This window comes from Nerophis ophidion, linkage group LG05 (genome assembly GCF_033978795.1).
Source record: "Nerophis ophidion isolate RoL-2023_Sa linkage group LG05, RoL_Noph_v1.0, whole genome shotgun sequence".
Lineage (NCBI taxonomy): Eukaryota > Metazoa > Chordata > Actinopteri > Syngnathiformes > Syngnathidae > Nerophis > Nerophis ophidion.
Window position 1 is genome coordinate 18,789,725 of NC_084615.1, and position 16,916 is coordinate 18,806,640.

Here is a 16,916-nt window from a genome sequence, read left to right on the forward strand (position 1 = left end):
CCAAAGCCAGTGAAGTTGTCATCTTGTGTAAATGGTAAATAAAAAGAGAATACAATGATTTGCAAATCCTTTTCAACTTATATTCAATTGAATAGACTGCAAAGACAAGATATTTCATGTTCACACTGAGAAACTTCTTTTGTTTTGCAAATAATCATTAACGTATAATTTAATGGCAGCAACACGTTGCAAAAAAGTTGTCACATGGGCATTTTTACCACTGTGTTACAATGGCCTTTCCTTTTAACAACACTCAGTAAAGGTTTGGGAACTGAGGAGACACATTTTTGAAGTGGAATTCTTTCCCATTCTTGCTTGATGTACAGCTTAAGTTGTTTAACAGTGTAGGGTCTCTGTTGTAGTATTTTAGGCTTCACACATTTTCAATTGGAGACAGGTCTGGACTACAGGCAGGCCAGTATAGTACCCGCACTCTTTTACTATAAAAAGCCACGCTGTTTTAACACAAGGGTTGGCATTGTCTTGCTGAAATAAGCAGGGGCGTGCATGAAAAAGAGGGCGCTTAGATGGCAGCATATGTTGTTCCAAAACCTGTATGGACCTTTCAGCGTTAATGGTGCCTTCACAGATGTGTAAGTCACCCATGCCTTGGGCACCAATACACCCCCATACCATCACACATGCTGGCTTTTGAACAGTCCAGATGGTTCTTTACCTCTTTGGTTGTCCACAGTTTCCAAAAACAATTTGAAATGTGGACTCGCTAGACCACACAACACCTTTCCACTTTGCATCAGTCCATCTTAGATGAGCTCGGCCGGCGTTTCTGGGTGTTGTTGATAAATGACTTGCATAGTAGAGTTTTTAACTTGCACTTACAGATGAAACGACAAACTGTACGTTAAGTATCTTGTCTTCGCAGTCTATTCAATTAAATATACGTTGAAAAGGATTTGCAAATCCTTCTATTTTCTTTTTATTTACCATTTACACAACGTGACAACTTCACTGGTTTTGGGTTTTGAAGATTATGCCGCATTTATCAGGATTCTTCTTCCTTGTACATTATTTGTAATGGGCTTGGAGCCTTCAAATGTATTCTTAGACTTTAAAAAAAAGAAAAGCCGTGGGCCACAATTGGTACTTTTATTCGTAGTGGAAAAACTAAAAAGTAAAGAAAATAAGCAGACATTTGACTCATTTTTAATCACAATGCTTTCTTCCACTATTTGAATGCACGTGTTATTAATATGTAACAGTGTTTTCTTGGCAATTACCCTGGCATCTAATTGCACTTTAAAAACGGGCTTTTGGCATTTGGCTTTTCCCAGCATGCATTGTTGGTCAGGTGATGTTGCAATCAGGATTTTGGAATAAAGTTTGATTGCACTGATTCACATTTCCATAAAAAAAACAAAAAACATCTAAATGATTAAATGGCTGACATTACACAAGAAAAGAGTCAAAAAACTTTTGCCTTTCAGTTGGGTTACACAACTTAAAGTATTTTTCGGACTTAAAATCCTTTCATCTTCTCAAAACTCGACAATACGCCTTATAAGCCGGTGTGCCTAACGTACGACATCATTCTGGTTGTGCTTACCGACCTCGAAGCTGTTTTATTTGGTACATAATGTAATGATAAGTGTGACCAGTAGATGGCAGTCACACACACGAGATGCACTATATTGCCAAAAGTATTTGGCCACCCATCCAAATGATCAGAATGAGGTGTGCTAATGGTGTATCAAATCAAGCACTTAGGCATGGAGACTTAGGATTCGAGGCAGGTTATTCCAGAGCGACACAGAGTCCGGTGTGGATTAACTTGACTGGCCTGCACAAAGTCCTGACCTGAACCCGATAGAACACCTTTGGGGATGATTTAGATCGCGGATTGAGAGCCAAACCTTCTCCACCAACATCACTGTGTGACCTCACCAATGTGCTTTTACAAGAATGCTGGAAAATTCCTATAAAACGCACTCCGCAACCTTGTGGACAGCCTTCCCAGAAGAGCTGTAGTAGCCGCAAAAGGTGGACCCACATCATTTTGAACAATATGGATTAGGAATGGGATGGCACTTCAAATTCATATGTGAGTCAAGGCAGGTGGCCAAATACTTTTGGCAATATACATGTAGACTGCAATATGATGGCAGTAAAAAACACCAAAACTTTTAAATGTTCCATTGAGAATGAAGAACATTGCACACGGCGCTCAAAAATCTGTCAAAATGTTTTAGTAGTTTTAGTACGACTTTACTTGATGGATTTTACGGCTCATTACGACTACTATTTCACGTTGGTATAGTACCGAATATCATTTATTAGTATGGCGGTACTACACTAGTACCGGTATACCGTACAAGTCTACAATATTGCCTTCCTTCATACTTCCTTTAAACGACCTGTTTGTGCCGTCACCCGTTGAGGAAAGTTGCACATACCATCCGATTGTGCCTTACGCTCCTCCGCCATTGTAGTCAAAACGCGGGCAGACTGGCTCGTACATGCACATTTATCGCATAGTTCTAACTTATATCTGTCAGTAGACTCGCTTTGGAAGCGCTTAAAAACAACCTGGACGGGTGAGAAGACGCTGTCGAAGCTGAGCCAGGTAGATAAAACCGACCGCAAAGCGGCGCATAGTAAAAGAGACGGTCAGAAAGCAGCTTGCAAAACATCATCTATGCAACATTTTGAGCAAAGAACCACAAAAGAGTATTTTACTTTTAGAAAAAAATCATAATAATATGACTCCTTTAATGCGCCTTATAATCCAGTGCGCCTTTTTGTATAAAAATAGACCGGAATAGACCCCATGGTCCGAAAAATACGGTAATTCCAGTAATTGTTAACTCTGTATAAAACACAGTGAAAGGATGTACAAAACTTTCATCTCTGCCTCATAAACATTGTGATAGTGCGTGATATACTGCTGCGGTGTAACAAACTACACGTGATATGCTGCTGCGGTGTAACAAACTACACGTGATATGCTGCTGCGGTGTAACAAACTACAGGTGATATGCTGCTGCGGTGTGACAAACTACACGGCCGCTAAGAAGGGAGAAAGTTCTCTCTGGTTCCAGGACAGTTTTGTCCTTTCTTTCTTTGACACTGAAAAATTCAAAAGACAATATCAATACAAAAACCATGATAATAATAATAATATTTGGAGACCTAAAAAGTTTGCATATCATGTGCTTCCAAGTTGTTACACATATATTTTGATTTTAGTATTTGATATGTTATATTTTATAATATTACATGACATTACATTGTATTATATTAATATAATATTATAGTATATAACATGAATATAATGCTATATTATATAATATTAATGTGATATTATAGTATATTATATGAAATGAATATAATATATTATATAATATGAATGTAATATTATGTTTTTAATATAATATAATGTACTATACAATATGAATATAATGTGGTATTCAATATTAATGTATATATTATTTAATATTAATATAGTATATAATATGAATATAATATCATCCATCCATCCCTTTTCTACCGCTTGTCCCTTTCATATCATCTAATATCAATATAGCAAAATATGATATAATATTGATTTGTTATTTAAAATTAATGTATATAGTATTTAATATTAATATAATACATTATATAATATGAATATAATATCATCCATCCATCCATTTTCTACCGCTTGCCCCTTTCATATCATCTAATATCAATATAGCAATATATTATGTAACATTGATTTTGTATTTAATATTAATGTATATATTATTTAATATCAATATAGTATATTATATGATATGAATATAATATCATCCATCCATCCATTTCCTACTGCTTGTCCCTTTCATATCATCTAATATCAATATAGTAAAATATTATATAATATTAATGTATTATTTAATAATAATGTATATATTATTTAATATTAATATATTATATAATATCAATATAATATCATCCATCCATCCATTTCCTACCGCTTGTCCCTTTCATATCATCTCATATCAATATAGCCAAATATTATATAATATTGATTTGTTATTTAATATTAATGTTTATATTATTTAATATTAATATAATATATTATATAATATGAATAAAATATCATCCATCCATCCATTTTCTACTGCTTGTCCCTTTCATATCATCTAATATCAATATAGTAAAATATTATATAATATTAATTTATTATTTAAAAATAATGTATATATTATTTAATATTAATATAATATATTATATAATATGAAGATAATATCATCCATCCATCCATTTTCTACCGCTTGTCCCTTTCATATAATCTAATATCAATATAGTAAAATATTATATATTTAATAATAATGTATGTATTATTTAATATTAATATAATATATTATATAACATGAATATAATATCATCCATCCATCCATTTCCTACTGCTTGTCCCTTTCATATCATCTAATATCAATATAGTAAAATATTATATAATATTAATTTATTATTTAATAATAATGTATATATTATTTAATATTAATATATTATATAATATGAATATAATATCATCCATCCATCCATTTCCTACCGCTTGGCCCTTTCATATCATCTAATATCAATAAAGCCAAATATTATATAATATTGATTTGTTATTTAATATTAATGTATATATTATTTAATATTAATATAATATAATATAAATGATAAATGGGTTGTACTTGTATAGCGCATTTCTACCTTCAAAGTACTCTAAGCGCTTTGACGCTACTTCCACATTTACCCATTCACACACACATTCACACACTGATGGAGGGAGCTGCCATGCAAGTAGCTAATCAGCACCCATGAGGAGCAAGGGTGAAGTGTCTTGCTCAGGACACACGGACGTGACGAGGTTGGTACTAAGTGGGGATTGAACCAGGGACGCCCGGGTTGCGCACGGCCACTCTTCCACTGCGCCACACCATCCCCATATGAATATGAATATAATATCATCCATCCATCCATTTTCTACTGCTTGTCCCTTTCATATCATCTAATATCAATATAGTAAAATATTATATAATATTAATTTATTATTTAAAAATAATGTATATATTATTTAATATTAATATAATATATTATATAATATGAAGATAATATCATCCATCCATCCATTTCCTACCGCTTGTCCCTTTCATATCATCTAATATCAATATAGTAAAATATTATATATTTAATAATAATGTATGTATTATTTAATATTAATATAATATATTATATAACATGAATATAATATCATCCATCCGTCCATTTTCTACCGCTTGTCCTTTTCATATCATCTAATATCAATATAGTAAAATATTATACAATATTGATATAATATAATGTTATATAATCCATCCATCCATTTTCTACCGCTTGTCCCGTTGGGGGTCACGGGGGGTGCTGGAGCTGCTTCTATTAATATAATATTATATTAATATGACATAATATTATATTATTATTATTGTACATCATATTGTATAATATTAGAAAAATAATTGAATAATACATTGTATTGCATTAATAAAACATTATATTGTATAACGGGGTGGCGCAGTGGGAAAGTGGCCGTGCGCAACCCGAGGGTCCCTGGTTCAAATCCCACCTAGAACCAACCTCGTCACGTCCGTTGTGTCCTGAGCAAGACACTTCACCCTTGCTCCTGATGGGTGCTGGTTAACGCCTTGCATGGCAGCTCCCTCCATCAGTGTGTGAATGTGTGTGTGAATGGGTAAATGTGGAAGTAGTGTCAAAGCGCTTTGAGTACCTTGAAGGTAGAAAAGCGCTATACAAGTACAACCCATTTATCATTTATTTATATAATATCATATTTTATTGTATAATATATTAATATAACATTAATATAATATTATATTCATATAAAATTGTGTAATATTTTATTGTATTGTACATTATATTATGTTATATTATATAGTATGGTGTTATATTGTATTGTATTATGGAGGAAATGCAAATATAATAGCAATAAAACAGCACACTATACCGTTTCCGTGGCAGCAGCAAGGTTTCCTGTGAGATTGACAGAATCAGTCCCAAACAAGTTTCTGTGTCCACGTCTTCCACATTCCAAACACCGTCTTACCGCTTGAGGAAGTAGATGACCAGCATCATCACCACAGATAGGAGGTCCACTGACATCCACATGGCGGTGTACGTCCCAGGAGGCTGAAACGCACACGGGTGAGGACGGGAAGAGGCCGACTCGGCGCCGTGGTCACTCAGCCACTCACCAAGACCCAGTCGGGACCCTCCATGTCCCCCAGCAGGTGGCAGGTGTTGGTGGTCACGGAGCTTGCCCCGGCACACCACAGGAGGGAGAAGAGCCAGGAGTGGTTGACCACCCACAGGTTCAGTGAGATGTTCTGTTGGCGGAGATCCCTGTCAGAGGACAACAACACCTCAGTCTGCAGACTGCAGTCTCAATAACCACTGAGGAACTGCAAACAGTGATAGGATTTCTCCTGTTGTCATGCTTCATTGCAGGTTTATGAGCTGGAGTATGTTTACAGAATAAAAGCATGTTTTATTATAAGTTCATGAGCGGGAGTATGTTTACAGAATAAAAACATGTTTTATTATAAGTTCATGAGCGGGAGTATGTTTACAGAATAAAAACATGTTTTATTGTAAGTTCATGAGCGGGAGTATGTTTACAGAATAAAAGCATGTTTGATTGTAAGTTCATGAGATTGAATATGTTTACAAAATAAAAGCATGTTTTATTGTAAGTTGATGAGTGGGAGTATGTTTACAGCATAAAAGCATGTTTGATTTTAAGTTCATGAGATAGAATATGTTTACAAAATAAAAGCATGTTTTATTGTAAGTTTATGAACTGGAGTTTGTTTAAAAAATAAAAGCATGTTTAATTGTAAGTTAATGAGCTGGAGTACGTTTACAAAATAAAAGCATGTTTTATTGTAAGTTAATGAGCTGGAGTACATTCAGAAAATAAAAGCATGTTTTATTGTAAGTTTATGAACTGGAGTATGTTTACAAAATAAAAAAATGTTTTATTGTAAGTTCATGAGCTAGAATATGTTTAAAAAATAAAAGCATGTTTTATTGTAAGTTAATGAACTGGAGTATGTTCAAAAAATAAAAGCATGTTTATTTGTAAGTTAATGAGCTGGAGTACGTTTAGAAAATAAAAGTATGTTGTATTGTAAGTTCATGAGCTGGAGTATGTTTAGAAAATAAAAGCATGTTTTATTGTAGGTTCATGAGCTAGAATGTGTTTATAAAATAAAAAACATGTTTCATTGTAAGTTTATGAGCGGGAGTATGTTTACAAAATAAAAGCATGTTTTATTGTAAGTTTATGAACTGGAGTTTGTTTAAAATATAAAAGCATGTTTAATTGTAAGTTAATGAGCTGGAGTACATTTCGAAGATAAAAGCATGTTTGATTGTAAGTTCATGAGATAGAATATATTTACAAAATAAAAACATGTTTTATTTTAAGTTCAAGAGCTAGAATATGTTTACAAAATAAAAGCATGTTTTATTGTAAGTTTATGAACTGGAGTATGTTTACAACATAAAAGCATGTTTTATTGTAAGTTTATGAGCTGGAATGCATTTAGAAAATAAAAGCATGTTTTATTGTAAGTTTATGAGCTGGAGTATGTTTACAAAATAAAAGCATGTTTGATTGTAAGTTTATGAACTGGAGTATGTTTACAAAATAAAAGTATGTTTTATTGTATGTTTATGAGCTAGAGTATGTTTACAAAATAAAAGCATGTTTTATTGTGAGTTCATGAGCTGGACTATGTTTACAAACTAAAAGCGCGTTTTATTGTAAGTTTATGAACAGGACTATGTTTGTAAAATAAAAGGATGTTTTATTGTAAGTTAATGAGCTGGAGTATGTTTAGAAAATAAAAGCATGTTTTATTGTAAGTTTATGAGCTGGAGTATGTTTACAAAATAAAAGCATGTTTTATTGTAAGCTCATGAGCTGGAGTATTTTTACAAACTAAAAGCGCGTTTTATTGTAAGTTTATGAACAGGACTATGTTTGTAAAATAAAAGGATGTTTTATTGTAAGTTAATGAGCTGGAGTATGTTTAGAAAATAAAAGCATGTTTTAATGTAAGTTTATGAGCTGGAGTATGTTTACAAAATAAAAGCATGTTTTATTGTGAGTTAAGGAGCTGGAGTATGTTTACAAAATAAAAGCATTTTTTCTTGTAAGCTAATGAGCTGGAGTATGTTTAAAAATAAAAGCATGTTTTATTGTAAGTTTATGAACAGGAGTATGTTTACAAAATAAAAGCATGTTTTATTGTGAGTTAATGTTATGTTTACAAGATAAAAATATGTTTTATTGTAAGTTAATGAGCTCAAGTATGTTTACAAAATAAAAATATCTTTTATTGTAAGTTAATGAGCTGGGGTAAGTTTAGAAAATAAAAGCATGATTAATTGTAAGTTTATGAGCTGGAGTATGTTTACAAAATAAAAGCATGTTTGATTGTAAGTTTATGAACTGGAGTATGTTTACAAAATAAAAGCATGTTTTATTGTGAGTTCATGAGCTGGACTATGTTTACAAACTAAAAGCGTGTTTTATTGTAAGTTTATGAACAGGACTATGTTTGTAAAATAAAAGGATGTTTTATTGTAAGTTAATGAGCTGGAGTATGTTTAGAAAATAAAAACATGTTTTATTGTAAGTTTATGAGCTGGAGTATGTTTACAAAATAAAAGCATGTTTTATTGTAAGCTCATGAGCTGGAGTATTTTTACAAACTAAAAGCGCGTTTTATTGTAAGTTTATGAACAGGACTATGTTTGTAAAATAAAAGGATGTTTTATTGTAAGTTAATGAGCTGGAGTATGTTTAGAAAATAAAAGCATGTTTTAATGTAAGTTTATGAGCTGGAGTATGTTTACAAAATAAAAGCATGTTTTATTGTGAGTTAAGGAGCTGGAGTATGTTTACAAAATAAAAGCATTTTTTCTTGTAAGCTAATGAGCTGGAGTATGTTTAGAAATAAAAGCATGTTTTATTGTAAGTTTATGAACTGGAGTATGTTTACAAAATAAAAGCATGTTTATTGTGAGTTAATGTTATATTTACAAAATAAAAATATCCATCCATCCATCCATCATCTTCCGCTTATCCGAGGTCGGGTTGCGGGGGCAGCAGCCTAAGCAGGGAAGCCCAGACTTCCCTATCTCCAGCCACTTCGTCTACCTCTTCCCGGGGGATCCCGAGGCGTTCCCAGGCCAGCCGGGAGACATAGTCTTTCCAACGTGTCCTGGGTCTTCCCCGTGGCCTCCTACCAGCTGGACGTGCCCTAAACACATCCCTAGGGAGGCGTTCGGGTGGCATCCTGACCAGATGCCCGAACCACCTCATCTGGCTCTTCTCGATGTGGAGGAGCAGCGGCTTTACGTTGAGCTCCTCCCGGATGGCAGAGCTTCTCACCCTATCTCTAAGGGAGAGCCCCGCCACCCGGCGGAGGAAACTCATTTCGGCCGCTTGTACCCGTGATCTTATCCTTTCGGTCATGACCCAAAGCTCATGACCATAGGTGAGGATGGGAACGTAGATCGACCGGTAAATTGAGAGCTTTGCCTTCCGGCTCAGCTCCTTCTTCACCACAACGGATCGATACAAGTAAGTCGGACACGTTTCCAGTGAAGGTTGGACTCCGCCAAGGCTGTCCTTTGTCACCGATTCTGTTCATAACTTTTATGGACAGAATTTCTAGGCGCAGTCAAGGCGTTGAGGGGTTCCGGTTGGGTGGCCACGGGATTAGGTCTCTGCTTTTTGCAGATGATGTAGTCCTGATGGCTTCATCTGGCCGGGATCTTCAGCTCTCACTGGATCGGTTCGCAGCCGAGTGTGAAGCGACCGGAATGAGAATCAGCACCTCCAAGTCCGAGTCCATGGTTCTCGCCCGGAAAAGGGTGGAGTGCCATCTCCGGGTTGGGGAGGAGACCCTGCCCCAAGTGGAGGAGTTCAAGTACCTAGGAGTCTTGTTCACGAGTGGGGGAAGAGTGGATCGTGAGATCGACAGGCGGATCGGTGCGGCGTCTTCAGTAATGCGGACGTTGTATCGATCCGTTGTGGAGAAAATAAAAATATGTTTTATTAAATAATGAGCTCAAGTATGTCTACAAAATAAAAATATGTTTTATTGTAAGCTAATGAGCAGGGGTAAGTTTAGAAAATAAAAGCATGATTAATTGTAAGTTTATGAGCTGGAGTATGTTTACAAAATAAAAGCATGTTTTATTGTAAATTTATGAGCTGGAGTATGTTTACAAAATAAAAGCATGTTTCATTGTAAGTTCATGAGCTGGACTATGTTTACAAAATAAAAGCATGTTTATTGTAAGTTTATGAACTGGAGTATGTTTACAAAATAAAAGTATGTTTTATTGTACGTTTATGAACTTGAGTTTGTTTACAAAATAAAAGCGCATTTTATTGTAAGTTCATGAGCTAGAGTACGCTTACAAAATAAAAGCATGTTTTAATTGTAAGTTTGTGAACTGGAGTACGTTTACAAAATAAAAGCATGTTTTTTTGCAAGTTAATGAGCTGGACTATATTTACAACTATATATAAAGTATTATTTTAGTTTATTTTGTCAGAAAAACTAACGTCAAAACGACAGCAGTTGCATGCACTCGGGCAGAGCCGCACACATCCTTGGTAGCAAACATGGCGGCGGTCGTCTAGTCGGCCGTACCCTCTTTACACGCCACTCTCCTCCGCACGCCTCGCTGTTGCCCCTTGAGAGCGGCGGCAGTACTGCACCAATGAACAGTTCTCTCAGAATAGTTTTAAGGTGGACCTTACCCAATCTCTGACATGCTCAGCTTGCCGTAGTGCAGATTGAGGTGGTTTCCCCCGTCGTTGCGCATGTGTTCTTCATCGTCGTAGACCTGGGTGAACCCTGGAGCCCTCGACCTGGCGTCCAGTCTCCCATCGGAAGGAAGCCAGAGGACCTGATGTCCACAGGAAGGTTTTAATATCATACTAAGACATATTGACGGTGAGACATGAGCTCCATACCAGGCTCGGGTCCACCTTGGAGTTCAGGATGGTCTGGACTACATCGGAAACCTGGGCAGAACCGTACAGGTCGAATAAAACAGAGACGTTGTGATGCTCAGCAAGGTGAAGGAGCTGCACTAAAGACGGTATTGTTTGGTTTCTGGCTTCTTCCCTGTCCTCTGCAGACAACTGGGACAGTGAGAAGAAAGGATCCGTCTGGGAAAGGAGCGTTTGATTTAGCAAGACCGCAAACGGGCATGAAGAACCGCGTGAGCGTTCCTCACCTGCAGGAACCATTCCCCTGCATTCAGGCTCTGTAACTGCTCCCAGGTCAGCTGATTGCTATACTCGATGTGTTGGCCCGGAAACTTCTCTTCCACGTCGGTGGTCCGCCTCAAAAAGCCCGGGCCTTTGTCGTGCATCAAGAAAGGAACTCCGTCCTTGCTGGTTGACAAACGCAAAGTAATCACTTTTTGGAGATAACGGCCTCACTCATATTTTTATGCAAGGTCGGCAATTTTACCAGATGTGGACAGGATAATGAAAAATTTAAATATGCCACACATAGTTTCTATTTTATTATATTGATACTTTGTTTCTTGAAGGAGACATGTTTTATCTGACAGGAAGGATATGGTCAATAAGCACCAACAATCTAAGCTGTATTCTTTTTTTTCATAATGTAAATAAAACCTTCCAAGTAGTTTTTTGCTTGATAACAAAGTATTTCATTCGATTTAAAATAAATGAATGCAATTAATATTTTTCATATTTCATATATAAATATACATACATACATCCATATGCAACATATTCATACATAAATATATATATACACACACATATATATATATATATATATATATATATATACATATATACATACATTTATGTAACATGTATGTATATATATATACATACCTATGTGTATATATGTATGTATGACTATATATACGTATACATACACACATACATATATATGTATATATATATATATATGTATATATATATGTATGCACAAACACACATACACACACACACACACACACACACACACACACACACACACACACACATATATATATATATATATATATATATATATATATACATACGTACACACATGCATACATTTATATATATATATACATATATGTTTGTATATATATATGTATGTATATATATATATATATACATACATACACATACTGTATATATATACATGCATTTATATATGAATATACACATATATATATGTATATATACATACATAAATATATATATCCAGAGGTGGGTAGAGTAGCCAGAAATTGTACTCAAGTAAGAGTACTGTTACTTTAAAGATTTATTACTCAAGTAAAAGTAAGGAGTAGTCACCCAAATATTTACTTGAGTAAAAGTAAAAAGTATGTTGTGAAAAAACTACTCAAGTACTGAGTAACTGATGAGTAACCTGATTACGGCAACAAATAATGCACACAAACATAAAAATAGCAATGAGCAAATTCAGAGCCAGGAATATCTCTTAAGCGACTAAAACAATAATATATATTAACGGCGTGGCGCAGTGGGAGAGTGGCCGTGCGCAACCCGAGGGTCCCTGGTTCAAATTCCACCTAGTACCAACTTGGTCACGTCCGTTGTGTCCTGAGCAAGACACTTCACACTTGCTCCTGACGGGTGCTGGTTGGCGCCTTGCATGGCAGCTCCCTCCGTCAGTGTGTGAATGTGTGTGTGAATGGGTAAATGTGGAAGTAGTGTCAAAGCGCTTTGAGTACCTTGAAGGTAGAAAAGCGCTATACAAGTACAACCCATTTATCATTTATTTATTTAAATAATAGTACATTAAAATAAAAAAATGGCACATTGAGCCACAATAACTTAACAGCACCATAGCCTCAGTAGGCATTCATTGATTTGATTGATAGATTGATTGATTAAAACTTGTATTAGTAGATTGCACAGTACAGTACATATTCCCTACAATTGACCACTAAATGGGAACACCCCAATAAGTTTTTCAACGTTTATCAATTACTTAGTAAATGACCAAGTCGAGGTGATCTACCTCATATATACATATAAATACACACACATATCATTTGTACACACACATATCATATATGTGTGTGTGTATATATATATATATATATATATATATATATATATATATATACATACATTTACATATACAGTATATAATTTATATTTATTTATTTTGCCGTTTTTGTTTACATGTTGAAGGTGTTTTAATGAATATACATGCATGTTTAACATATAGATTCCTATCTTTCATGAAGACAAGAATATAAGTTGGTGTATTACCTGATTTTGATGACTTGCATTGATTGGAATCAGACGTCCACGTTTTCAAATGGAGGAGAAAAAAAGTTCCTCTTTTCTGTCTAATACCACATGAAAGTCGTTGGTTTTTGAACTCTTATCTGTCCAGCTTCCATGTTTGTTTTTATACACTTTACAAGAAATACATTGGCGGCAAACGGCGTAGCTTGCGAGCTTGTTTGCGCTGGCTTTCGGAGACTCTTATTTTGTTAGCGCAGGCGCGATGGAGCGGCACTTTTATTGTGAAGACAGGAACTGTGCGATCAGTCTTTAGGCTTTTGACGGGAAGTACGGTTGAAATAAAAAGTGTCTTTTTTCCTTTACACTTTTGATTGATTGATTGAAACTTTTATTAGTAGATTGCACAGTACAGTACATATTCCGTACAATTGACCACTAAATGGTAACACCCCATCACGTTTTTAATCTTGTTTAAGTCGGGTCATATGACCGCCTGGCTCTGTTTGATTGCTCCAACGTCACCAGTGACTGCATGTGATTGGTGAAACGCAGGCATGCGTAGATTCTACTTTGAAGCTCTGTCATTAACCAAAACAAACATTAATAGATCGATTAAAAAATGTAGCGAGTAGCGAGCTGAATGTAGATAAATGGAACGATGTAAAAGTAGCGTTTCTTCTCCATAAATATACTCAAGTAAAAGTAAAAGTATGTTGCATAAAAACTACAATTTATCTCAAAAGTTACTCAAGTAAATGTAACGGAGTAAATGTAGCGCGTTACTACCCACCTCTGTATATATATATATATATATATATATATATACACACATACATATATACATATATAATATATACATATATATGTATATACATACATACATACATACATACATACATACATACATATATATATATGTATATATATATATATGTATATATATATATATATATATATATATATATATATATATATATATATATATATATATATATATATATATATATATATATATATATATATATATATATATATATATATATATATATATATATATATATATATATATATATATATATATAAACCCCGTTTCCATATGAGTTGGGAAATTGTGTTAGATATAAATAGAAATGGAATACAATGATTTGCAAATCCTTTTCAACTGATATTCAATTGAATGCACTACAAAGACAACATATTTGATGTTCAAACTGATAAAAAAAAATTTTTTTTGCAAATAATAATTAACTTTGAATTTAATTTCATGGCTGCAACACAAGCCAAAGTAGATGGGAAAGGGCATGTTCACAACTGTGTTACATCACCTTTTCTTTTAACAACACTCAAACGTTTGGGAACTGAGGACACTAATTGTTGAAGCTTTGAAAGTGGAATTCTTTCCCATTCTTGTTTTATGTAGAGCTTCAGTCGTTCAACAGCCCGGGGTCTCCGCTGTCGTATTTCACGCTTCATAATGCGCCACACATTTTCCATGGGAGACAGGTCTGGACTTCAGGCGGGCCAGGAAAGTACCCGCACTCTTTTTTTACGAAGCCACGCTGTTGTAACACGTGCTGAATGTGGCTTGGCATTGTCTTGCTGAAATAAGCAGGGACATCCATGAAAAAGACGTTGCTTAGATGGCAGCATAAGTTGTTCCAAAACCTGTATGTACCTTTCAGCATTAATGGTGCCTTCACAGATGTGTAAGTTACCCATGCCTTGAGCACTAATGCACCCCCATACCATCACACATGCTGGCTTTTCAACTTTGCGTTGATAACAGTCTGGATGGTTCGCTTCCCCTTTGGTCCGGATGACACGATGTCGAATATTTCCAAAAACAATTTGAAATGTGGACTCGTCAGACCACAGAACACTTTTCCACTTTGTATCAGTCCATCATAGATGATCTCGGGCCCAGAGAAGCCGGCGGCGTTTCTGGATGTTGTTGATAAATGGCTTTCGCTTTGCATTGTAGAGCTTTAACTTGCACTTACAGATGTAGCGACCAACTGTATTTAGTGACAGTGGTTTTCTCAAGTGTTCCTGAGCCCATGTGGTGATATCCTTTAGAGATTGATGTTGTTTTTTGATACAGTGCCATTTGAGGGATCGAAGGTCATTGTCATTCAATGTTGGTTTCCGGCCATGCCGCTTGCGTGGAGTGATTTTTCCTGATTCTCTGAACCTTTTGATGATATTATGGACCGTAGATGTTGAAATCCCAAATTTTTTGGCAATTGTACTTTGAGAAAAGTTGTTCTTAAACTGTTTGACTATTTGCTCACGCAGTTGTGGACAAAGGGGTGTACCTCGCCCCATCCTTTCTTGTGAAAGACCGAGCATTTTTTGGGAAGCTGTTTTTATACCCAATCAGGGCACCCACCTGTTCCCAATTAGCCTGCACACCTGTGGGATGTTCCAAATAAGTGTTTGATGAGCATTCCTTAACTTTATCAGTATTTACTTCCAACTTTCCCAACTACTTTGTCACGTGTTGCTGGCATCAAATTCTAAAGTTAATGGTTATTTGCAAAAAAATAATACACATATATAAACATATTACATATGTATATATATGTATATATGAATATAAAATTTCCTTTGAGTTGCTATTTCATATAAAAAAAGATGTATTTTAATTTGGATGGAGACGTGTGATGCTGCGAGTGTACCTCATCTGCACGTCTGTCTCGAAGGCGGTCACGCCGCATTGGATGCTCCTCTGGAAGGCCATGATGGTGTTCTCAGGGGCCAACTGAAGGCGGTGAGGACAGAAGGTGAGACACAATCATCAAACTTCATCCCAAAAGCTTTGTTTGAGGTTTATTTGTGTCTTTATTACGAAAGCTTCTTTTTTTTTTTTACATTAAATTTATGTAATTGAATTTTTTGCATTTGAATTTTTTAAACTAAATATTTTTACATCATATCATGCGGACATTGGATTGAAAAACTGTTTTTTTAAACTGAAATGTTACATACTTTATTTTTGAACACTGATTTTTTTGTACTTTGAAATTTATATACTGAATTTTTATACACTGATTTTTTTACACATTTTTTTGCGTATAATTTTTTCTACACTGATTTTTTCCATCCATCCATCCATGCATTTTCTACTGTTTGTCCCTTTTGGGGTTTTTGATACTGAATTTTTATACACTGAAAATTGTTTAAACTTTTTTTTTTACACTGAACTTTCATACACTGATTTTTTTATATTATATTTTCACCCTGATTTTTTTACACTAAATTTTTTCCCTACCGAATTTTTATGCACTGATTTTTTTTTACATAAAAAAAATTAACCGCTGATTTTTTTGCACCAAATTTTGAATACACTGAATTTTGTACACTGCAATTTTTATCCAGTTAATTTTTTCAACTAAATTTTTTTACACAGATTTTTTCTACTTTGAATTTTATACACTAAATTTTTATACGCTGATTTTCTACACTGCACTTTTCAACACTGAATTTTTCATTGATTGAATTTTTTATACACTAATTTTTTACACTGATTTTTTTTACATTGATTTTCTATACACAATTTTTTACACTTTTTTGTACACGGATTTTTATACACTGAAAATTGTTT

General features: G+C 34.5%; 1 protein-coding gene across 3 annotated transcripts in view; it reads right to left on the reverse strand.

Moving 5' to 3' along the window:
• Positions 1–1,148: 1,148 nt before the first annotated feature.
• The window catches only part of gdpd2 (glycerophosphodiester phosphodiesterase domain containing 2), an 80,971-nt gene continuing 65,203 nt past the window's right edge, over positions 1,149–16,916 (reverse strand). For all 3 annotated transcript variants that reach the window (XM_061900287.1, XM_061900288.1, XM_061900289.1), the window contains exons 9-16: positions 15,991–16,073; positions 11,293–11,452; positions 11,027–11,224; positions 10,811–10,959; positions 6,219–6,366; positions 6,071–6,153; positions 5,972–5,997; positions 1,149–3,084 (exon numbers count right to left, since the gene is read on the reverse strand). In XM_061900287.1, the coding sequence (XP_061756271.1) occupies positions 3,014–3,084; positions 5,972–5,997; positions 6,071–6,153; positions 6,219–6,366; positions 10,811–10,959; positions 11,027–11,224; positions 11,293–11,452; positions 15,991–16,073 (918 nt within the window). In that variant the 3' untranslated portion in view covers positions 1,149–3,013. The remainder of the gene's footprint in view (positions 3,085–5,971; positions 5,998–6,070; positions 6,154–6,218; positions 6,367–10,810; positions 10,960–11,026; positions 11,225–11,292; positions 11,453–15,990; positions 16,074–16,916) is intronic.